Source organism: Gavia stellata, chromosome 21 (assembly GCF_030936135.1).
Source record: "Gavia stellata isolate bGavSte3 chromosome 21, bGavSte3.hap2, whole genome shotgun sequence".
Taxonomy (NCBI): domain Eukaryota; kingdom Metazoa; phylum Chordata; class Aves; order Gaviiformes; family Gaviidae; genus Gavia; species Gavia stellata.
Window position 1 is genome coordinate 7,453,857 of NC_082614.1, and position 24,291 is coordinate 7,478,147.

General features: G+C 40.7%; 1 protein-coding gene across 1 annotated transcript in view; it reads right to left on the reverse strand.

Annotated features, from left to right (window-relative positions):
• Positions 1 to 9,736: 9,736 nt before the first annotated feature.
• The window catches only part of GNB1L (G protein subunit beta 1 like), a 42,647-nt gene continuing 28,092 nt past the window's right edge, over positions 9,737 to 24,291 (reverse strand). Inside the window, exons 4-7 of the mRNA XM_059827827.1 lie at positions 23,914 to 24,076; positions 20,064 to 20,162; positions 15,045 to 15,260; positions 9,737 to 10,116 (exon numbers count right to left, since the gene is read on the reverse strand). Of these exons, the coding sequence (XP_059683810.1) occupies positions 9,850 to 10,116; positions 15,045 to 15,260; positions 20,064 to 20,162; positions 23,914 to 24,076 (745 nt within the window). The 3' untranslated portion in view covers positions 9,737 to 9,849. The remainder of the gene's footprint in view (positions 10,117 to 15,044; positions 15,261 to 20,063; positions 20,163 to 23,913; positions 24,077 to 24,291) is intronic.

The window sequence follows — 24,291 nt, forward strand, 5'->3', positions numbered from 1 at the left end:
TGAGGGGCAGAAGCTGAGCCCTGCTGCCTGGAGGAGTACTGGAAGAGCTAATGCAGCAGTGCTTGCAAAGCAAGTTTTAGTACCTTCGTCCAAGGAGCTCGGAAAGTTGCTGCGAGTCTGTTGAACACAGCTGGGGTGGAGGGTGGGGGAAGAGTGTGTGTGAGTGCATACGTGTTCTGGTTCTTATTGCTTTTCCTTCTGTTGTTCAGTTTCATGATGGGTTGAAAACAAACGCATTTTTGGTGGCAGAGTGTCGAGACAGTGGGTGCAATGGTCTGACCCGCCATTTATGTTAAACTGCCCGTGTAGCCAGGAGATGCTGTGTTGCCCCGGGGGGTGGGGGGTGGGCTTTGGGGGGTACCTGTGGGTATCGCTGCACCGCGGCTCCCGTGGATGAGGATGCTGCAGACGCGCACCCCCCGCCCGGCCGTGCCTGAAGAGCAGGCTCCCTCCAGAGGGAAGAGCTGGCCATCGCACAGCTTAGAGCGCGCACACACGGAAAACGAACCCTTAGAGAACTTTTGCCCAACCTTGCAAATACGCAACATGAGAGAAAAATACAGATTTGTTTTATAAAGCAAAGATTCGATCTTTGAAGCACACAGGCATAAATAAGGAAGGGCAGTAATCTGTGAGTCAGAATTTGAGGATAATCAGCCTGCAAAAACTCAGTCATTGCTATAAACTGTTATTATGAAGAGTCCAGTCTACTAGTGTAGAGGCTAGTATGTGTGTATGTATGTAACTTTTTGCTAAATGTATGCAGTTTTTTCTTGGTTTAATTATTCCAATTCAATTGATCAGTAAGATATTTAATTTACATGAGTGTTTGACACAACTAGATGAAAGCGACCATACCCAAAGATTTCTATTACTGGACATTATCATGAGCACAGAGTGTGCTTATAAAATGTGCTCTCTATTAAAGTGAGAGACACCCACTGTCTGTGGGAATCTAGTTAGTGTATCAGAGGTTTGCTAATCTCCAAGAACAGTATTTCGTATTTTTTTTTCTGCCCAGTATGTTGTACACACGATCAGTGCAAAAAGCAAAAGCTGGTTTTGAAGATCTACATTAATTTTGAAAAATATGAACATGTCCCATATAAACTACGTATGTACATGTTCAAGTCTGCTTTTCAAAGGTCCACCTCCCTTCAGGAAGTCTATGTAAATTACTGTATGTGTTGCATATGCCAGAAAAATGCACTCATTCCCCCCATTAATAGAAATGACCTATTATAAATTTACCAAAGATACCATAGTTTTATAAATTGGCCACATATGTCTGTGTAATATATTTATTATATCACATTTCATAGCATTTCTGTTTTATGAAATTCAGCCTTGAATATGTCACATATGTTTTGCATATATGTGCAACAGTCAGCCAAGTATATCAGAGTAAAGTATGATAAATGCGTTCTTTCCATATGGGAAATTAAATGTTTTTCCACATTTTAAAAAAACTTTATGAAGAGCAGCCTATACAAAATAATCACAATAAATCACTCACTTCTTCTATTTAGGTTAAAATTATAAATTTGAACTAGTAACAAAGTGATTAACAATAAAAGCCAGAAAAGTCACATTTCGGACCTAATTCTGTAAGGAGGTGGCGCAGCATAGAGGGAAAGAGAGCATACACATTTTCAAATCTAGCAGCCACATGGTGTAAAATCATGCAGACTTGTATAGCAACTTCCATCTTATGCTCCCAGAGTGATTCTGTAGCTGATAAAGGATAGCCTCTCATCACCTCCGTAAGAGGATGAACATTTCATCCAGCGTGCTTCACTGAGAAAGCAAGTGTCCTTTTATGTCTGTTCTAGCCTGAGTTCTAGTTACAGAATTTTGTAGTTCCTGTATGAACAGCTTAGTGGTCATTGGTAGCTGGAGAAGGAAAGGGTATGTTTTCCTGCAACCAGATACGCTCTCTCTGAAGCTGGTTCTGGTAACTGACCCACCGGTTGTTTCAGTGGGCAGGGCAGGATGCTTCTGGTGCTATTGCTATGTTCTGTACCTGCCTGTCATAGGGGTAATTGCAGAAGTGCCCAGGTACTCAGACTGAAGTCCTTGGGCTGTATCTGTAAATTGCAAAAGGAAGTTAAAAATAGAATAAACAACATGTAAAACTTACTGAAGCACCTTCATGTGAGGTGTTTGCCATATCAGTTTTTTTCAGTGGTCTTAGCTTGGCTGATGGACAAGGGCTCTGCGTTTTGTTTGCTTTTTTACTCTGCCTGCTTAGTGCTGCCATTGTCCCTCGTTCCGGGGAGCAGACAGTTCCTCTTCTCCCTCCGTGCTCCAGCCTGCCTGCTTCAGCTGCCTTTTGGCTGGGGTGTGAGCTCCAACACCGGGCAGTGAGAGCTAGCACCGAGAGTGGAGGGGTTGCAGGCGAAGCCGTCCTGTTCCACTCATCTTAAAAGGGCAGAGGAGGGGGGCTGAGAGGGCACTGCAGCGGCCCTCCTCCCAGGCTGATTTTATTTGAGCACTGCCTTACACATTTCTTTTATTTCAGCAAACATGAAGTAAGTCTTTCATTCTATTCCCTTTCCTGCTTGTTGTCAACTACTTCAAACCAGATGGGCTCAAGAGATAAAACTATAAAGACTCAATGTCTCTATTTAGCGTGATGCCAAGTCTGCATGCCATCAAAATATCTGAGGCAAAAAAATCTGAAAAGACAATACTTATCATAAAAGCAGCCTAGGTCCTTTTCTGTGAACACAGACAATGTATCCATGAAGCACTGAGATTTCATATCAGCAATTTTTTTAATAACTATGAAGACAAATGCCACGTCCACATTTTCTGCCATGTTTAAAGTTATTATGTAGGCCCAATGCACCAACTTTCCTCCTACCTATGTCAGAATGTGTTTATAGTAAGCAGTGCCATGGGTGCCTGGAAAATGTACCTTTGCATGCATGAGATGCCAGAGCTATGGAGCAAAATAATGGCTCAGCATTTTAACATCCTCTGGAGATTCCCTGAGCTGGATCAATCAACCCTGCAGCTGGTAGGAAAGAGAGATCATTGCTGTCCAGAAAGTGCCAAAGGATTGCTATAGTTTTTTGCTGCCCTAATTTATGTATATTGTGAATAAAAACTAGGAGGAAATGGCATCCAGCTATAATCTCAATCAATGTAACAGTTTGTTTTTTTTTTTTTAAATTATAACTTCAAATTGTAATAGAAAATTGTTAGAATTAATGTCACTCTTCTGTAAGGAGATAGTACTTTCTGGGATGGTTCTGCAGTGTGTGTGACTGCTTCAAGACCTCAGTCCCTCCCACTGCTATCTCCAGTGGCACTGTAACATTTGGTATTACGACTGTTCGTAGTGGAGAAATAAATATGTGCTCCTCTGGCTTAGCACAGGCTTATTTAGAGGTGTAGGTTGCGGTTTACAGGATTTCCTAGTGTTCCAACACCTTTAAAAAAGGATGGTGGGGAGGTAAAAAGCAAATACTTCTGAAACTGAAATGAGTTGGTATACAAGTTTAAAAAGACAGACCTATCAGTGTATGCTTGCTCTAGGTACTTTTCCTCCCTGCCATCCTTATCCTTTTCCCATAAGGAATCTGGCACCTTGCTGGTCGTGGTTTGCTTAAAGGCCCTTTGTGCTTTCCAGAATCTTTGTATCACCTAACTTACAGGGGCAACTTGCTTCTTTGTTTTGCTTTGCCCCCTCACCCCCCGCCTTCCCCCCCAATACTGAACTGCAAATCAAATTCCTCTGAGATAAGTCAGAATAAAGCAGTACACAGTAATGCTGATAGAACATACAGATATATTTCATACCATTAATCAGATGAGCGAAACATTCACAGCTGAGAGATTATGTTGCTATGGTCCCAACTATGTGGTTTAATAATACATCATAGTGTAAAAGTTTTTGTGATGGCTTGTATTGCAGGGGCATAAACCACTAATAGCTAAAACAAAATTTACCTCCTCAGACATGAACATTAAATGTATTTGGGTGTGCGTATCACTACTGAATGTATTTGAGGCGCATTTTACTTCTCTGGAACAAAATTCTTAATAGGCTGAGTAAGTCAAGCTGATTGATAGCTTTACACATGCACAGGGGAGCAGATGGCTCAAGCCAAACAGACCTGTTACTTCATGGTGTTTGATAAGGGGTGGTGGTAAATAAAACCATACACAAGAATGGCTGTGTGACTAACCAGCCCAAACTCTGGCTGCTGGTTTTGTCTTGACCAAAAACGATGAGAGCATGTGGTAAGGTCAGGGGACGAGGAATTTGGTATCCAGAATACAGCTCCTTGCTCCATGCTTACTTTGATGTTGTTGGCAAGTTTTATGACTGGTATGCTTCAATTTAAGTCTATTTTAAAAGTTACATTTCTATCATCTTCTGCATCTGATAGTGCAGACATGAGGGTTTTTTGCGTTTAATTTTATACTGTGAAAGCCTTAAATGAATTGCCAAAAAAACACCCAATATGATCTTAATTCTGGATAGTTTTCTTCACATTGCAAAAGAAACCTCCAGCATGCCCCAGAAGAGTAGGACGTGGATTAAACACAGCCAGGTTTACCTGGAAAAATTACTCTAGTAGGGGGACCCAGGCTGGAATTTCAGAATACTACAAACAACAGAAAAACCATGCCTTCTTCCTTAGTCATTGCCATCACTTTCTTGGTAGCACACTGGTCATACTTAAACATCAAACTTTGTGTCTCAGCATTGCTGTAACATTGTCTAGTATTAATCCAGGCAGTCATGTGCCATGTTTTATGTAATGATCCTTACTTTCACACCACAGACACACAGCCAGAAAAGGAAACACATTGATTTAGCGCTCGGTAATCCTTGTTTAATCCCCAGTCCTTTGGTTTACATCACTAACATGGCTCCTGCAGTAGTCAGAGTTCTATCTTTGTTCTTGGCAGACTGAATTAAAGGAAAGATTTATTAATTTGCAAGTTGGCTTTGTAGATGCATCTGAAATGTGCTAAAACACAAAGCAGTCCAGAAGCCAGTATTGACTTAACTATAAAAATCTGCTCTTTAAAACTCAAACCTTTGCAACAATCCAAGTCAAGCTGCAGAGAGTAATTTATTGGTTTACTAATGCAATTGCATTGTATAGGGCTAAATTTAACAACTGTCTCATTGCAGGCCCTCAGCCTACTTCCTTTTTCACTCATTACTACAAATACTATTAATCTCCTTTTTCCTTGCTCATCTACACCTGCAATGCTTTATGGCTCATGTACTGATAAGAGAAAGGGGTTGGAACTAATGGATTCATTTGCAAAAAATGTTGGAGGGTCAGAGATCACCATTCACTCCAGTGGTGATAAATATTCCGTGTAATTGCTGCACAAATGCTAGTGTTTGGGATTTATTTCTGTTAGTTTACGAATGCTGGTTCCTTTCTTCCCTCTCACAGTGCCAAAGACGACGATTCTTGGGAGGAAGCCTTTTGTAATAATTTAGCTGTCATCACCTTCACTCCTGAATCCTTTAGGCCAGGTACAGGCTAGCCCTGTTCCTTTCTGGCAGGTGAGATTCCAGAGCTAACTCCAGCAGCTTAAGGTGGCTCTTTACTCGCAGCCTTCCTGCTAGCAAGTCAGCTGAAATCATGAGTGATAACCATACTCATGTTATAATTGTAAAGAGCTTTAATTTTTTTTTCAGAAAAAAGACTTGTTAATTTTCTAGATGCCATCATACAACTGTATTTCACAGTCTATAGCAATATAGACTGTCTTTCCTGTTGGAAGTCATTCTACTTTGGGAAAGTCCAGGTCAGTTCCTTAAGCAAATAAACTTTTAGAAGACTGTAATTCACATTCAAACTATGGCATTTAGGCTCAACTCTAAATCAAAGTAATGTAGTCTGGTTGCTCATTTCAAGTGAACGATAATGTGAAAAAAAAAATCCTTTTACTGAGTGTTTAAATAAAATCACTAGTGATGTAAAGTGTAAATGACTTAATTGCTGTAATGTGCAAAGGTATCACATGGATACTGCTTTGGTAATGGGAAGTCAGTAAGTATAGGATGGGTCTGTTCTGGCAAGCAGATCTGCAACATGTGTCCTTCCTCTTGAGGCTGATGAAACTCTCTACCTCTGTGTCTGTCTGCTAGTAAGATTACAGATGCAGTTCATGCCCTCATTTTCGATTTGTGCTTGCGTGATCAGGTTTATTTTTATATCTACCTAGTCAGACAAACATAAATATTTAACCCCCAGCAAAGGGTGGTAAGTTAGATGTGAAGCCACATAGCAATCTTTAGAGTATCTTCTAACAGACCTATTAGTAAGTCTAAACATCCCTCCTGAGTCTCCATAACTACTTTAGACACTGACATTGACAGTAAATGGCATTTTTCGTAGAAAAGAATATACTCAAAAAGGCTTACTTTCAGGCTCTGATTTAATAGTGCTCTTATTAAGACATAGGGTATTAATCCATTCTTCCTAGGGGGCTGCCACTGTGCCAATATCATAGTATTTGCATCAAAAGTTACTATTTTCTACAGTGGATGTAAGATGCACAGGCCTTCATTACAGATGCACTTTGTGTAGTGCTTTGGGCCCTGAGGTCTAGAGCACAGGAAGGAAATACTGCGTGGGGGTAGCGGTGAGCCAGCCCATCAGCCAGCCATGCCAGGAGCAGAAGCCAGGCTGCATCAATGCCTTGGAGCCTCACAGTGGCTCTGGAGCATTAGGTGCTCATAACTGGCATTCAGAACAAGGGGTGTGCTGAGCATGGAGCTGCCCTGAAATGCTGGAGAGGTTTGCATCTTAGTCCCCGCTCTAGTCTCGAAACTGGCTTCTCACCACTTACAATACGCTCTGGTGGCACAGCTGCCTTTTTCTGTCAAAAGGCTGACAGAGCGATTACTTCTTCTTTACCGGGACCAGGCTTGGCCCTTCTTATTTCCTACCATAACCATTTGCTCAAGATAGGCAAGCCCTGGATTTCCTTTCCTTTTCTGATGGATGAGCATTGAACCTACAGCTCAATTCTGTGGAAATTGCCCAACAGTGTAGGCTGCTGTTTGCTGCCACTGGAGAAGAGGAATGCTTGCTCCCCCACCCCCAGCGCCACTGCAGAGCAGCTCTCAAGTCCATCAGGAAGAAGGAGGAAAAAGGAACTTTTAATAGCTAGGATGCACAGCTGAGAGAGGAAACTGAGTAGGCGTTCACAACGCAGGGACTGATTATGTGTCTTGTGGGTTGGGGGTTTTTTTTTTGTTTGTTTGTGTTTGTGTTTGGGGTTTTTTTTGAGTGATAAGCTGTGGAAAATTAAATTTTGCTCAGAAGCTAAGTTTTTCATATAGTCTAAAAGCATGTTGGGCTCCAGCACTGAGCAGTCCCATGCCTGTTGTACCAGGAGTCCCAAGAAGGTGTTCCTGGCCTTGATCCATGCAAAATGCAAGTAGCAGCTGTGGCTCTAACCCTGTACCTCAGTGTCGGGGGGGATAAAGTCCTAATTTTTGACACAGGACACCTAGATCTGTGCTTGAAGAGTTGCAGAGCTCTTTTTCACCTTCCAGGACAGTGCCCAACCACCAGCTTGACAGTGCTTTTTAGGGCATGAGCCTTCATCAGCTCTCACGTCAAGCTTGTTCATTAAAAAGGTGCAGTGATTACACAGGTTAAAGTGCAGGGCAGGGCACTCTCGTGAGCAGATGGACACTTGGGTTCTACCCCTTATTTTATTTAATATTTAGCTTATGTATTTATAATCTAAGTGGAGAGGAGACTAAAGCCCTAGAGTGTATCCACTGGGTTATGTTCTCTTAAAAATTAAGTCATTGTGAAATTGTTCTCATACAGCAGAATTTCACTAAGTTCTGCTCGCAGAGCACCACTCAAATGGGAAACACCAATCTCAAGGCTGCCTGACAGGCTTCATGTGTGGTGCAGTACAACACAGGGCAACCAAAAGGAAATCTCTGCAGACTCCCTATGGCGGGTCCCTGAACCACACATGACAATATTTTCCGTATTTATTTATTGGTTGGTTTGTTTGTTTAGCTATGTCAATTCTGACCTACTTTAAGAAAGGGAAAAAAGAAAAAAAGAAAAGGTTTATTCCAGCAGCAGGTTAGTGGAGAAGGACCCTGTCTCATTCCATAAGGCTGCTGGCCTGGAGTGTCTTGTACAGTGTAGGTAGCTCCTCCTCTGTGTGGGAGGTGGATGATGGGTCGAGATGGAGCACTTACCATCTATGCAATTCTGGTAGATGCAATGAACACCAGCACCTCCCCTTGACTCAGGATCACTCAAAACTAGGCTTTAACTTTCAACTGCAATGTGATCCTCCACGCAGCTACTGAATAGTAAAGAAATAATCAAAGAAATGCATTATCTAAAGTGTCATCACACTCCAAAATGTGTAAGGCCAAGTTTTATTTAGAAAAGCCTGGCAACAGTATCCTGTTTCTGTGTTTTAATGGAAAGAACATCAGGCTTGGTGCTTAAGGCTTTTAGTCCAACAGTATTCTCTGCTTGTAAAGCACAGCTGGATAGCAGACCCAGACCTTAATTTGCTTGTGTGTTTTCCCTGAAATAATTTCTAAAGTCTTTTGATGTTGCTGTTCACTACAATTCTGGTGACTTTGACATCCAACTCTGAACAGAGGCAGAAACAAATATTTCCAATGAAGTATCAGCAGTGCACAGCCTGGACACAAAACACTTCAATTTGCAAAGCTGAGTTCTAGTTTCCAGGCCACCTCCTTTTTAACAAACTGGCCCTTGCTAATTGCTTCAGTGGGACAGTTGTAACTGCAACTTTGTGACTGAACACAACAGTAAGATGTCTATGAACAGATTGTTGTATGTCTAATACGATTTAAAAGAATGCAAATGCTGCTTCATGATTCAAACAAAAAAACCCTTCATGAATGAATTTCAGCTTCCGTGACCATAGAGATGACAACTTAATGGAGCCCTTCGCACTGTGTGGATAAGGATTTATCCATGCAATTCCCCTAACTGTTAATGGAAGTTGTGTAGCTGAATCCCAGACTTGCCATGCTGTAACTTACCTCTAACTCTCCAAAGAGAAGGGTGCTAATTGGATTGCTGAGTTTAAATCCTTCGGCTAGTCAGTCTATGGAAAGGATTTAGCACTGACTCTGTAAAAGGCTTTACATAGCTTTGCGGTGCAGTGCAGGGGGAAGATTTTTTTTTCCCCTTTCTTTCTTGTGATTAATTGTGAGGCTTGAGGTGACAGGAGACATAATGAAATTCATAAATGCCAAAGGCCGTCCCTAGTCACATTCCTGGCTGTTGGTTTAAGTTAGAAACTGACAGAAGTGTGAACAAATCAAGGTTGTTCTGATAGCCTTTCAGTTAGGGGGAAGAAAAAGTAACTGACAATGAGAAACCACTGGAGGTGGTTTAATGGGTATAAATTTTCAAGAAAGAGTGGTATTTTACACTGATTCAGATTCTTGGATACATAAATGACTTACAAACAGACATATTCTGCCCCCACCGCAGTCTGAGGGATTCCAGTCCTTTTTCACAAAAGAAGATATTGGCACAAGTTCTTTAAGCAACCTGCCAAAGAAAAGCTGTTGCAAAACCTGTAGCAGAACTCAAAGTGACTTGTTCTGTGTCTTCACTCATGACTGGCCTTGCTCTGCTTGTTAAGAATTTTAAAAATCCACTTCCGTCTCTGGAAAACAAAACTTGCAGCTTGAACAAGCAGCATAAAAAATAACCTAGGACTCTCACTTCAGCCTGGAAATACATTCTGCTACTTCCCCACATCCAGGTTTGAATTACAGTGTAAAGAATTGCTTCACCAATCCTGTCTTCCTAGGCCATGACAGTACAGAACATGTCACGTCTGAGTATATATTGACCAGATACTGATGCGGTGATCTTTTGAGCCAGCTGCCAGCAGTCTCTCACTGGGGTTTTTGTGATCTGAGAAGGACACACAATGGACAGTTGCTGTGTGGTAGTCCAGCACTGCTAAGGGCTTCAGTTTTTTCCAGCCAAAGATCCTGATGCGATGATCCCACCCTGCTGTTGCTAAAATCTTCTTGTCTGGACGGATGGTGATATCAGATATGCCAGCATTGACAAGTTCGTGTGTTTTGTAAACCTGTGTGAGAAAGTTATAGATGAGCTATATTCTTTAAAACAAACAGAAGAAAAAGGAACCTTTTGGGATTTTAGAAGGTATAGTGCCCACCCCTATACACTGGTATCACACAGGTAGTATGGAGCTTTTCACCACATGGTGGATGATGCCTTAGTGAGAACAATTACAGACAGAGATGGAAAAGACCTTAACTTGAGCCTATCTATCTCCAGCACCATTCTCTAAAAATAAAAGCAACCCTTGTATGTTTTTAGTTTATACTGCATTTAAGGCTATTTATATTCTGTCACAAGTGAAGCTCTGAGTCAAGGTTTTGAGAACCAGACTATACAGCTTTGCTCTTGTCTTCCAGCTATTCTTGCATGAGCTGCAATGTTCAGAGCTATGGCTATGTATTTTTCCCTGCTTCTGCAATATTCCCATGCTGAGATTCTGAGCTAATGTTTAAACTACCTGCTACTTATTTCTGCTACTGTGGCCTCTCACAAAAACCCCAATAAGCTGTGGCAGCATTTACACAGTCTTGAGAAAGGAATGCTTCTAGGAATTAGGTTACAGTGTCAGGAAATCTGTATTTCTAGTACTCCTTCCCAAGAGACTTTTATTTACACCAAATTCCAAGAAGGGGATTACGAACAAGTTATTGATTTCAATCTTGGAAGCCTTTTGTTACTGTTTGGAGACTACTGGGGCACAAGTTTCTGAGGGGCACAATTAAATTGGAAGGCATTTAGCTTTCTTCAGGAGGCACTGGGGCTGCACAGGACTTAGCCCTTGGAAAGGAGTTTTCACTTCACTGATATGAGCTTCCCCTGAAGCACAGAGGGAAAGCTCAATATAATACACTTTTGCTGTTCTCACCTCAAGTAACTTGTATTAGTCAGCAGTCTACCTCTGAAACACATGCAGCATATGCACTAGAGTGTGTGTGTGTGTGCACCTGCATGTGCATGTATGTTGAAATAGCCTAGCTTTTGTCACAATGTGGAAAACACCTTTTGAGTATATGCTGACCTTGAAGTGCTGTTATTTATAAGCACAACTGGAACTGATGTGTTAATGCCACCACCTACTTAAGATTGAATCTGTAGCTATCTTGTACCAAAGCTTAATATAATTCAGTGCATGGTTTAATACGCTGTGTGGTGTTTGCCGTTTTTCAGAGACAGGAAGGGATTGACAAGCATATTACATCTGAGTAGCTTTCCTCCTTGAAGGACATTCCACGATGCATAGTTAGTACAGGATTATAAAGAATATATTAATTGCAGATAATTTTAACTATGATACTGGATGTAGAAAACTAAAACTCCAGAAATGCTGGTCAAAGTTGGTTTCAGATGCAGTTGAACACATTTTGGAATCTTAGAGGTACAAAGCTATAAGCGATTATTTTTCAACTATACAACAACTGCCCAGCTACTTACTCAAACAGCAAGAGATGTGCAATTCAATGAGAAAAAATGAAATGAAACTTGATGTGCTTCTTGCATGCTCCATACATTCCTCTTTTAAACAGGACATGACGAATGTGTCTACAACCAATTCAGAACAGAGGACAGCAAGTTTTGCTCAAGTCTGATGAACAGTAGGAGGCTGTACATGGGCCTCTTTGTGGGGCTGCTACTGTAAAACCTGTGCTTTTTGCTAGTACGTATGTTCTTCCAAACTCCCTGGTTACGCTAACGTAGCATGGTTTCAGTGGGATTTTTGTTGGCATATGCATACTGGCAAGGGAAGGATTTACTACTTACATCACCAGCCTGGCAAATGTAAGATGGCCCTTAATCTGTAACTGAGATTATTAGCTAATGGCTATAACCAATCCTGGGCGTGGTGCCTCCCATCATTACTGTCAATTATGTGGGCAAGATCCATACAGCAAAATCAGGGTGACTGGGAGAAATTACATGTCATCAGCAAGCTACAGCTTGAAAATGAAGCCTATAATGGTGATGCCTTTTGGCTATGGAACATGAGGGAACAGTGGGCATTTGTGCATGATCTGCAAATACAAGAGGTGAGAGAGAAAAACAAAACAAAGTAGAACAACTTGCTCAAGGTATATGCAGCCAGGTGAAATCCTAGTGCCAGGATTTGTGCCATCCAGTCACTTACAGGCAACTACTGTAGTCAAATGCATACCAACAGAATTTCCTAACCAGAAAACTAGCTTGTAATTAAGAAAACAGAGGTAAAAACAGGTGAGCTGCTTTCAGCCAGTCATGACCAAGGACACTTGCAGCTACTAGCAGATGCATTAAGAAATTTCAACATGCTGAGACCAACAGATATCCCCCTCTCCTTCCCTCCTTAACACGTGCTAGCTATGATTTTTCTTTTTTTTACCCTTCCTCTCCTACACCCAAATCACATCTTTAAGCCCTGTTCTTATTAGAAAAATAGCCTTAGTTTCAGCATTTGAGGGAAAAGCCTCAGCAACTCAACCAACAAAACTTGTGCGCTTACTTACATTACAGCTTATAGAATTTTTTTTCTTGTCAAATATAAAGGGGCTTCTGTGATGATCAGATTTCTTAGTTCTGCTTTGTTTATTCACCTGCAGAAGCTGTTTACCTCCTACATTCTACCACAAACATCATCACATAATTACACTATCTCGTCCAAATCAGAAGGCTCATAACCAATCCAATCATTTGCTGACAGTGATGATTTCAGCAACTTTCTTGTAGAAGACAATACACCAAACTTTCCCCATAGCAATAATCTATGAAGTTACCTTCATCATCTATTCATTGACACACTGGAACATTGCCACTTTAAAACAGAGCTGAAGTACCATCATTGCATCATTATTTCTCCAACGGCAGATAGCTATGCACCACGTTTACTTATTAAAACCTTTTAGAATAAAAATAATGTGCCACTGAGTGGCTTTCCAACGTCTACCATTACCTCAGGTACCTGGAATTTCAGGAAAAAAAAAATCCCCATCTGGTTTATATTATTAATGCAATAGTGGAAAAAAACTTAATCTATGTCCTTGACAATCTCTAGTGCTCATATGAAAGATGCATTTTATTAGAGCATTCACACTACGCATGAAGGACAGAAACATTACTTATAGTTTATAACACTTGGCATTTAAATTTCTTTTGAGAAAAGCTACTATCTCAGTGTTATGTGCTGAAGATGTAACTAATCCTACATCTCCTGGGAATGTGAATACTCTGTGGAAAACCAATACCTGGAATATTTCAGGTGAACGACTGTTTATTTTTCCCATGAATCATACCTGTACCCCTGCATTACAGTTAACTCATAACTGAAATGTGCTGTGGAGAACAGTATTTTCTTTGAATTTAGAAAAAAGCTATGCTATAATTAATATGAAGGAACTGCTTTCTCTCCAACACCAGAGTATTTGAAGCTTTAAGCCTGTCATGATGTCAGATTTCTGACACCTTGGCCTTAGAAAACTAGTCTCAATACCAAGTTTCTTACTGGGACTTACGTGCTCACCTTCCTTCTGCTTCCCTGAGCTGAGGACACCAGATGCAGATATGTGCCAATAGCGGTAGGAAGGCTGCAGCAGGGGGAGGGCAAACATGACCAAAAAAACCCCAAACCATGATAATTTTGTATCAGACTTGTTAAAAATCTTCTTTATCACATTGGCTTAGAACGCCTTTGCTACTTATTCAGTCTAGAGTGCCTCTTTTACTTCGTGTCTTATTGCTTAGCAAAGTTCAGACATATTCCTCGGAGAGCACTGTGTCCTCCAAACTTCATCTCAGTTGGATGAGTTAATACTACATGCACTAGGGTCTTAGTGCCCTACCACTCCATAAATGCTAGTTCTGTGGTGGTGCCTAAGAGATTATACATCTTCACAGTGTCCCCCAGGTGACGAGTCACTGTTGGATGTCCAAGCACTTGCTTCTCTTCCTGTAGCACCATTCAGAAAAAAGCATTAGCTTGCCACACTACCTAAAAAATCTCCACAAAAGCTGCAAGCTGGAAGAGTGGTTATTGTTCTTCCGTGACTTAGTGTATCCAGCAGCTCTCTTCACAAGGATGATATGGGGGCACACAGGGGCTGGTTCAGGTCCTCTTCAGTGTGTGTTCAGGGCACAACTGCCACTTTAGAAAAAGTGAAAGCACTGAGCAGTGGAGAGGCTATGCATGGGCCATTTTAATTTTCATGAGCCTTTATTTATGCACTTCATTTCCACACCTAGTTAAAACCTACTTAACCCCTTGGCACTGTTGGAACACTTGCTAAAGTTGTCTAGATTAAGCAATATTTATTGCCATTCACTGGCATAGCCTGAACTGGTGATTCTGAGACCTCCTTCTAAACAAACCAGCCATTCCAGGTATGCGTAGCTCAGACACGAAGCGATATATCCAATTAACTTATTTTCCCTGTCTCCAGCTAGGGCTTTAAAGGTGCCAAAGGAAGCTGGTTGCCTAAACCTCATGTCCTCTTGGTGCTAGCTGGGCTACTCCTACTCTTTTTGTTTGTGAAGTATTTAATGGAATATTTCTGCCTTTCCCACAGTGGAAAGAAAGCTCTATCCATTCAAGCAGAACCTTTGGAAAAGCAATCCTTTGTTTCTCATTTTTATAACTCATTTATAATGTTTAGGACATTCCGAGAGCTGGATACTACTAACGTGATAAATGAAGATACAGAGGCAATGCCTTGAGTAATGCTAGGCTTGTGTGCCTGTTGCAACTTTGGTAAAACCAGAAACATGTGAGAGAGGTTTTATTTCTTTTTTTTTTTAAATCCTCACCATCTTTTGCTAAGTCTAGTCACATAGCACAGACATTCTAACCAGTCTGTGATTAATTAGCTAGAGATCTGCAACAACTCCTCTTCATGACTAAATATTTTTTTAGTCTATCAAACTGTTAGTGCAAAGTGGGATAAATGACACTAGAGGGCCAATGATCCTGACCTGGAGGTTCTGTTGCTCATTGAGGCTCCAGATGCTAAGCACCTTTTCAGATGAGCCCGAGATCCCCTTGGCCTTCTCCGAGTCAAAGTCAAGGCTCATCACTGGCTCCTGGTGGCAAACAAGTTGGCTCAATGCTTTTCCCATTGACAAATTCCAAAGGACCACTGATCCATCTTCATAGCCAGCCAGAAGCAAAGGTTGTGAACCATAGTTGAGCTGATCAAGGGAAAAGTAAAATTGTTTGAGAAGTAAATAGTCTGTTAGGAAAATTATCGTCCCCAGGTAGGTTTCAGTCCAAGCACCCAGAAAATAAATGAAAATGCTGACGGGTGTGCAAGTGAAACATTTAGAAGTCTGACTGTCAAATCGTGATAGTCCATTCACTTACTTACAAAAAGTGTTACTAGGTAAGTGCTGACATGCACTTATGGCTTTTATATCTACATACAAGATTCTGTGTTTTATATATATAATATATGTCTAACGTATTCATATATATTCACACATATAGAAAATTCCTCTCTGAAAATCCAAACTATTGCCCTCTACCACACCTGAAAAAAGGCTGCCCGAAGTTTTCGGAAGTTTTACTTCATGGCCTGAACTTTGCTTGTGCTCCTTAAAAAAAATTACTTAGAGCAGCTGAGTTACTATCAAGCCATACAAACCCGTATAGACATTGAAAGAAGTGCCATGCTTAAAGATTCTAGTTTCACTTTGCCAAGTGTAGGGTTACACATATGGATCATTTACCCAAGTGCACCACAGTGCTTAAAGGTAAACACTGAACCTCTCAGTCAGGAATCTCTGGGTGAGTCACCAAGGGGTTAATGGGCGCCCGAGTCCCACTGTAACCAATTGAAAGCTATTTTGATTAATGATGTCACAGGCCAAAGGGCATGGCACCCTGGGCAGACACCTAATTTATTTAAGCCTCTGAAATAACTCAAAGAAGGGAACATTACTGGATTACATGTCACACTTAAGGAAAATATTCATCATTGCTCCAGCTAAAAGACTAATGACCCCATGAGCAGTAACTGGTTATGTGAGTGAAGATGCAAATCCCTAATGAAAAGCAACTAAAAAACAGGCATCTGTTAATGCCAGTTATTTCTTTAACAGGAGGAGGAGAAACACCAGAATAGATATTGGGATTACGACCACCTCATGCAGGGACATCTTACCCTAAGAGATGGATCCAATAGCTTATTTGGCTCTTTCCAAACACTGGCTGATCCTACAGGATTCATTTGCTTGGTACTCAGGTCAAAAGAAAGGTAAAGGACATTTATAAAGAATTAATTTTTACTGGCATCACATTGTTGAATGAGGTTCTTCAAACTTGCTGGCTGTCAATGTTATGATACAAACCCGCAGTGGCCAGAGGCTCACTACCTCTATTAATGGTCCAGCCTATTCTCCCAGTGGTTATTATTTGTTCTAGGGGGACTTAAACTAACAAGAGATGGGTGGTCTAGGTAATAAGACTGCTAAGTAAAAGCCTTATGTTCTTTCCCAGATTTATTCAGCCTGAAGAAGTGTTTAAATGAGGAATGGATCTCACTGAGTGGGGAAGAAAATTGCCCCTGAAAAGAAGGAAACTAAGGGGAAATCCCCTATGTCATCTTTCTGAACACGTCTGCCCACACCTGGGATCCTGCAGGAGCCTCATTCCTTGCTTTACAATCCCTTTTCCTTTGGAAAGGTAGGGAGCATGCTCTGGCTAGAAAGGCCCACAAAGAAGGTATCTCATAATGCCCAGAACTGTGCACGATTTTTCTGTCAGATTTTTTATTTGCTAAAATAATGTAACATCAGAGCAATGAATATATGTCAAATATATGAGAATTAATGTTAAATCATCAGGTATGTTGGATGAAGAGTACCTGGGTTTTAATACCAGGGGGGAAAGTTAAAAAAAAATCTGAATAAAACGAACATTCTAGATTTTATTTATATTTAATAAAGGGTAAAACCTTCAAAGCAAAACAAAGTATTTCATAGGTACTTCAGTGAACTTTAAAAAAAGCCCCCAGGTTGGGCATAACCCCCCACCCCAATTATTTGTACTGGTCTTCTATGAGCACATGACTCCTCCGGAGCCCTGGGGCTCTACAGAAGGTATAGCTTTCATTAGCCAGTGAAACAAGATTTGGATGGGCAGGGTCGGCTCCTCTGCCTTACTCAAAATGGGATGGTCAGATTTTCATAGATGCTCATAAACCCCATTAAGATATGAGAGACAGGTGAATGCTCAGCATCATGGGAAATGCCAAGGAAAACTTTTTTTTTTTTTTTGGTGTGCTGTGGGTATCTTAGATTTGAAAACCAGTAATTAGCAGGTGAGATCCAAGACTGGTCTATTTTAAAAACAAAGTATTGTTTTCTATGAAATGCAGGTCTCCCACACCTCTTCCTGACTTTCCCTAACCATATGAAGTGTAATATTTCAATGAGTACATATACTTGAACTTAAGCAATAAAAGCTATAGAAAGATCAGGGGAGCTCTCAGTCTGATGCCTGGACTCACCAAGCAGTGGTTCACAGTGGCCTATTTATTTCAGTTCCCAATAATGGACACTTCTGGTGAAAAGTCTTCACCATTCATGTTTTGGTTTCAGTGGAAAAATTAAATTATAAATCATTGTTCTTCCTAAGCAGAACATTTTGTTGTTGCATTTGGATAACTGTCAAGGAAGGAAGAAAAGGTGATCTGCTGTCAACTCAACAGGAATAATTGCTATAGTTTATATAAAGTAATAACTCTACGTTTCCAGTTTCTACATGTATTATTCCTGTTAAATTATTTTGTTTGCACCGTTACGCAACATGATGCCTTCCCTAAGGAGTGCAAAAATCTTAAGGGAAGACTATCCTTATGCCTGCAAATCCTACCCCACCCTATTAGTAATAGCAGGAAGGTGTGAAGCTGAAGGGACAATGTATTTAAGAATATGAACCTTCACAAGGAAAAAAACCCATTGAATGAACTAATACATCTAAGGACAGATCTAGTAAAATGAGAAAAAAAAAGGTTTCAAACCAACAAAATAAACAGCTGCCAGCTTTTTAACTGCTTAGGAGAAACCAGTGAGGCTTAATCTACAAGCCTAACCTAAGCTCAATTTCCTTCTGCTCTATAGTAAAGTTTCTAATTCATGCTGCTGCTGGCAAGGTGCGTTGTTTCCCTGATACGTGGATTTTTTTTATTGGCGTGCAGAAAAATATGATGGTACACAGCTGCAGCCCCCAAACTCTTGTTGGACGGCAACCCTGAGCATGCTTCCTTCAGACCATTATGTGACTCTCTCCATGTCAGCTTCTGTTTCAACTTGTTGATTTACCGTGCCATAAGCAATGTCAAATAGTCTCTTAGGCAACACGTTGCCCATAAGCAATGGGTTGGGGAGTGCTCATCTCCTGGGTATGTCTATATTGCCCAATGCAGTAATGTACAAAGAAATCCTGGACGGCCTCTATTTAGGAAGGGGTGCAGCTGGGTTAGCTTGTGTTCTTCTGCTTTTATGGTTACAGGGTTACTCAGCGAGCCAATTCCAGCAAAACCACAAAACAGAATGCAGAGCATCACTTTGGTACACCACATATAATTATTTGCCCTTAAGAGTATCCTCCTCCCCCATGCTTTTAAACCAAGTTGCACACATTTCTAAAAGAGCAAATACAGCTGTGAGACTGTAAGGGATTATCTATCCTTGCCTGTTGCAGTCTAGGAAGTTGTGGTGACTTCCCAAAGCCAGAATTTGCATGGAATAATTTACCTGTCCCAGTTCTCAGTCCTCTACTTTATCCCCACTGGCAACAAAATTAAAAACTACATAAAAATAAGACTCTGCACCTGCTCTGCTTCCTAGAGGAATAGCAATATTAATGCATTTAGAAAATATGGCAAGACAGAGGACTTTTATACAGGCAACAAAATTTTCAACACTCAACATTTCCTCAGTTATCTTCATCTTATTAAAATATGTCCAGGGGACAGAAAGCCCCATTCATTTCATTGAGTACTGAACACTGATTGCGTTTTTAGGAGAAAGTTTCTGTTTAATAAAAGCCTAATCAGTCTATTTAATTTTCCTGCTAATTTTTTTTCTAGTTTTTAATTAGACCATGGGACTTGAACTGTGGCCTCTCCTACTTTTGTCTGAAATAAGCACCTGAATTCCTCAAGACTTCAGTCGGTTCAGGATCTTGAGTGAAGACACTAAGGCCTCAAATTCACAACTGACTGATAATTTTTTTCAACTGAAACCAATACAAATGTTCGGACGAACCTGCAGGAACAACATACTTGAAATCAGCTCGGATGGTACTGCAGACCTATAACCGTGTGTGGTCAGGGGGTTAAACTGGGAATCAGCCTTGTCACCAATTCTTTGGAGATTTAGAGTCAATCACCTAAACTCCTTCCTCCCTCTACTGCCACCTTTTCATACTACTCGTCTTTCACTTGTGGCACTCCATGAACATTATTTGCTGAATACTCTGCAAATGTGGGTTTTTTTCATTAACTGCTTTTATTTACCTTTTTGTCCAAAGTCAGTACAACCATAAATATTTTGTTCCTATTGTATGTCTGGAATAGAAATGTTCATAGAGTGCTTCCTTGTCCTGAGGGCATTGAAGTGAATGTAACCTGCCATTAAAATCACTGTTTTTAAGTAACCCAATAATTTCTCATCATTCTTAATGCAGCGAGAAGCCATATCAAACAACTGGCTTTGGTAAGTCACTCATTTTCCTCTTGATTGATGCAAAAACCCTATCTATCCTAAGGATACAAAGCTTTCCCTGAGCATTTGCAAATCTTCCATTAAAGCTTGGAAAGCTCTGAAAGTTACATTAAGGATGTTCACAAATCTTTCCCCCCTTTAATAGTATAATTACTTGATTGGTTTGATAATAAATCAAAATCCAAGTGAAGAAAGATTCATGTGCTTCATATAAAATGAATCACAGGGAAAACATTTCACAATTAGCAGGCGCTCTTGCCTTACCTGCAGTAACTTCAGACACATGGGCATGCCCAGCTTGGCACCCAGCTCTGGCTTCAAGGTACAGACTGACGTCTTGGATGGCAGCTCCAAAACCTGAACCTGACATCAGGAAAACAAGAGTATTTGGTCAGGCTCCAAGTTGAAATTCTGCTGTTAAAAACACAAGTCTTTTAAGGTGATTAAGGCTAGTATAAGCTCTTCCAGTAAAAACTGTCTGGAGGAAACTGAGGAATGCATGTTAAGTTGGAGCTGTAGGGGAATCTACAGCTATCTAAATAAATACATTGTTTTAGGAAAGACCAGACAAAACTGCTAGAATGAACAAATCCTCTTCTTCTACTCTTCTGTTTAATCTGTATTACAGTCTTCTTTCCATACAGTAGATGATATTGTGCATACACTAGATAATATTGCCGACTGCTTAATCTGAAAGCACTTCCCTGCTTCCTCTCCCTTTCCCCTTTTTCCATCTCTGTTGCTAATTTTTCTTATATATTTACTTGAGGACACTTGCATTGTCTCCATTGTTCTGTCATGGTAACACAGAGCTTGCGTGGAAATATAGGCAATATATATATATCTCTAAGGTGGATTTTTTTATTTACTGGCTGACTGCACTAACAAAATGCAAACCCAGACTTATCTGCTAATGCAGGCTGGAGCAGTGATGGCGTACAGGTATTTTTAACACAATATTCTCTGACCCTATTCAAAGCAGGGTCAGACAGTATTGTGTTAAACACCTGCTCTCTGTCTACATAGCAGCTTCCACTGTTGCTTGCAGTGATGGTAATGAATTATGGATCTGATTTTTTTTTATTTTTAGCATTGGGCAAGTCTTTCCTCTGCCAAGGAAGTAGCTCATTTCCACCTCAGGATGATGGCAGGCAAGATCAGGGGAGTCTGCCTTTGCAATTTGGCACTGGAAGGTTTTGAGTCTCTTGACTGACACGGAAGTGCCTCATTCTGGGCTGATTCTCAAGCCTGGAACTATGGAGAAATAGAAATTCTTAGGTATCAAAAACTTGCTGCCAGGAACATCGCTGTTTCTCAAACACATACTTAATCACTAAGGTGATCTTTTATTTTCATTAAATGAACAATGGTCTGCAGTATCTCGTAAAATTAAAGGACTTCAAACATTTGATAAAGCCAGCATCACCAGCCATTCTAGGCTATTTCAGAATGTGCAAAAGCCCAGCAGTGCTGTTGGACAGCCCCAGTCATGCGAATTTCCTTAAGCATCTGAGATGAGGTATTACACAAATATGGCTCCTCTGGGAGCCATCAATCAAGGCCACGGCAGCTGCCATGGCTTTCCAATCCCATACCTTTAGTTCAAAGCTTGCCAGAACATCTTCCTATTTCTAGAGGTTGTCAGCCAGCCTGCCAAAAGCCAGCTGCACTCTAGGACTGCAAGTCGACAACGTACTAAACGCAATATACAGAACACTTTCTAAAGCCACTTAGCAATGGAGCAGGAAACTAATCTCCAGATTTGAGGAATGGAGACCACAGCAAAGAGCCATCCAATATGAGACCAAACCTATGAACAGACCAAAGTTTGATCATCTGGGAATTCTGGTTCTTTGGAGCTACACTCTTAACAAAAGATGCTTTTCTCTTGGCAACTTTCTTGCTATCAGCGTAATGACCAAGTTAGCTATTGCAGGAAATGGGCTATAAATATGAAGATGACCTGCTCTCATCTTGTGTCTTTCATCACTGGCTCTCCAAAGAGCATTGCCTCCTAGACAAGACTGAAACTACAACTTTTAGGTAATAAGGAAGGATAAGTGTGCTGTGATAAATGCACTTCTGCAGGTTAAAAGGAAAAAAAAAAAAACAAACTTCCTTCGCTTTACCTTGATTAAAAACGGATGAACTGGTACAAGGGCTACAGTTGGCCTTGCAAAGGACAAAGAAAACCACAAAGATGAGAAAAGCTTTTTGCAGAAGGCAGGCAGGCATGAGCTGCCCATGCTAGATTGACAGTTCCAGAGACTGTCTGCATTAGAGGCAACTGAGCCTTAGAAATAAATACTATTTCATATATTTTGACAACTGTAACCTAAAACTTGAAGTTCTGTGTTTATATTGGTTCTGCTTAATAGGAGAAAGATTTGCCTTTGCCTGAGGTTAATAGTGTTCCTGGGTGGCTAAAACTGGCCACAAGGAAACACACCCTTTTTCTTTTTCACATTAATAAAGCTTTTAACATGTTTCTGGCAAATTGGCAAGAAAAGTACGTGTAACTCATAATTGGTGATTTAAATGCAATCATGAACAAATAAATGCCTGTTCAGATCTCATTATTTATGGACTGAACCTGCTTTAAGACAAAATTACTCTTTTTTTGGGCACCAGCCAAGCATAAACACTTATTAAGTCTTAATTTTAATCATAAGCTGCAAATGTACTGTGTCTCACACAGTGCTGCCTATCTGGAAGCACTATATATTATGGGAGCTTATGTGAATTTACTGAAACCTGACACAGTTCTAATGTAAAGGTTCATACACAGAGTGGAACTCTTACCTCAGGAGACAGCAAACCATTATCAGTTTGCAGGGCCCAGGCAAACAAATAAAAACAAAACAGAGCTGAGTTGTAAGAGACATTGGGGTGAATTTCTTCTCTTTGGATCAGATGATTATTTAATTCTTCATTACCAGACTCTGTGTGTGTGTGTGTGTACTCTTTGCCTGACACAAAAACTTTTCTCCGGCTGACACAAGAATGCACTTGTCAATATTGTTTAATTTAAATTTTATTGAGCATTGCTGTAAAACGGAGAGAGTTCTTTCTTTGATCAGAACTACGTATGGGACTTAGAATGGTTGTATTTACTGGTAGTGGTTGTGTCTACAGGCTTACTCAGTTCTGTGAAAGGCTGAACATTCTGGCTGTGAGCCAACAAAGTACTTAAATGTGTGCTTAACTTCTGAATAACAAAAAGTTCACATTTTCTTGCAACACAGGCACCATTCCCACTTATTACTTCGTATATAAAATATGCCACTTTCAGTTTCAAGACACGCATCCTGTAGTCCAGAAAAGCATGTGACCTTTTATGCTCATGAACAATTTGCAATTAGCTACAATATTTATTTTCATATTTATGCCACTTTTTAATTTTTTCACATTTTTGGTATTTTGATGTCAAGTATTTGAAATAATTTTCCTTCAAAGAAAACAAAAATACTATTTCTACAAAGCAGAAGTGGAAATTGCCAACACAGCTGTCAGTCAATGATTGCTGTGATAATGGGTATTAGATGTGGACTTATCCAGTAGGGACTGAAACGGACCCTACAATTATCTCACACTGAGCAAACCTCTGGCCGCTAATAGAAATTCAACTATTTCCAGCCCAAGTACCAGTTAAAGAATTAGCCCGGGGTGAAAGACCACATATCGCATTACAAATCACCTGCACCTCCCCTTCTCTCACCAAACACGACTTTCAGCTTCAGATGGAAGATGAGTACCTCCATCTGATGACAGACTTTCTGACCATTAGCTCCCCAGAAGAACTCTTGTTCCCCTTTAACAGTATTCAGCAGCACCAGAGGAGTTTTCAAAACTCCTGCACATGAAAGACCAGCAGCAGCTGCAAATACTTAAATGTCAGACAAATCTTGGGGTGGTATCCTTGTTATTAGTGCGTGAGTTATATAATTCAGTCATCTTTCTGGCAGGTAAAATTAGTGATTAGAACCCCCAAAGGTTCCTTGTGCTGCTCTCTCTTGAGCAGAGAATTTGAGAGCAATGATGTTCCCCTTCTGAACTACCTCATTTCAAAACCAAAAGGAATCTCCCAAGCACCAGAAAAAGAGATATTTCCTACCTCCTCCAGGGCTTTGGCTGCCACGGCCGTTAGCCAGCGTTCCTGTGCCACCTTTAACAGAGAGCATCTGCAGAATCCCACATTCTCCGTGAAGACAGAATCCGTCACTGAAGTCCGTCCCTCTGCTAAATCCCACAAGCAGATTCTCTGGTCACGACCCTGACTGTTACAGTAAGACAAGTTATCCATGAGCAGCAGGTCTGAGGAAGCCTGGCTTCCTGCAGGTTGGTATCTCAAAGTTGGGTCTTTAACTTGCAGTAAAGGAATGAGCCTAGTACAGCTTCTGAGGGGGTATTCACTGGGTCTTTCATGAACTGTGTCACCCAGACCACCACCCTTCTGCTGACTGCACAACTGGCCAATGGTTCACAAGTTACC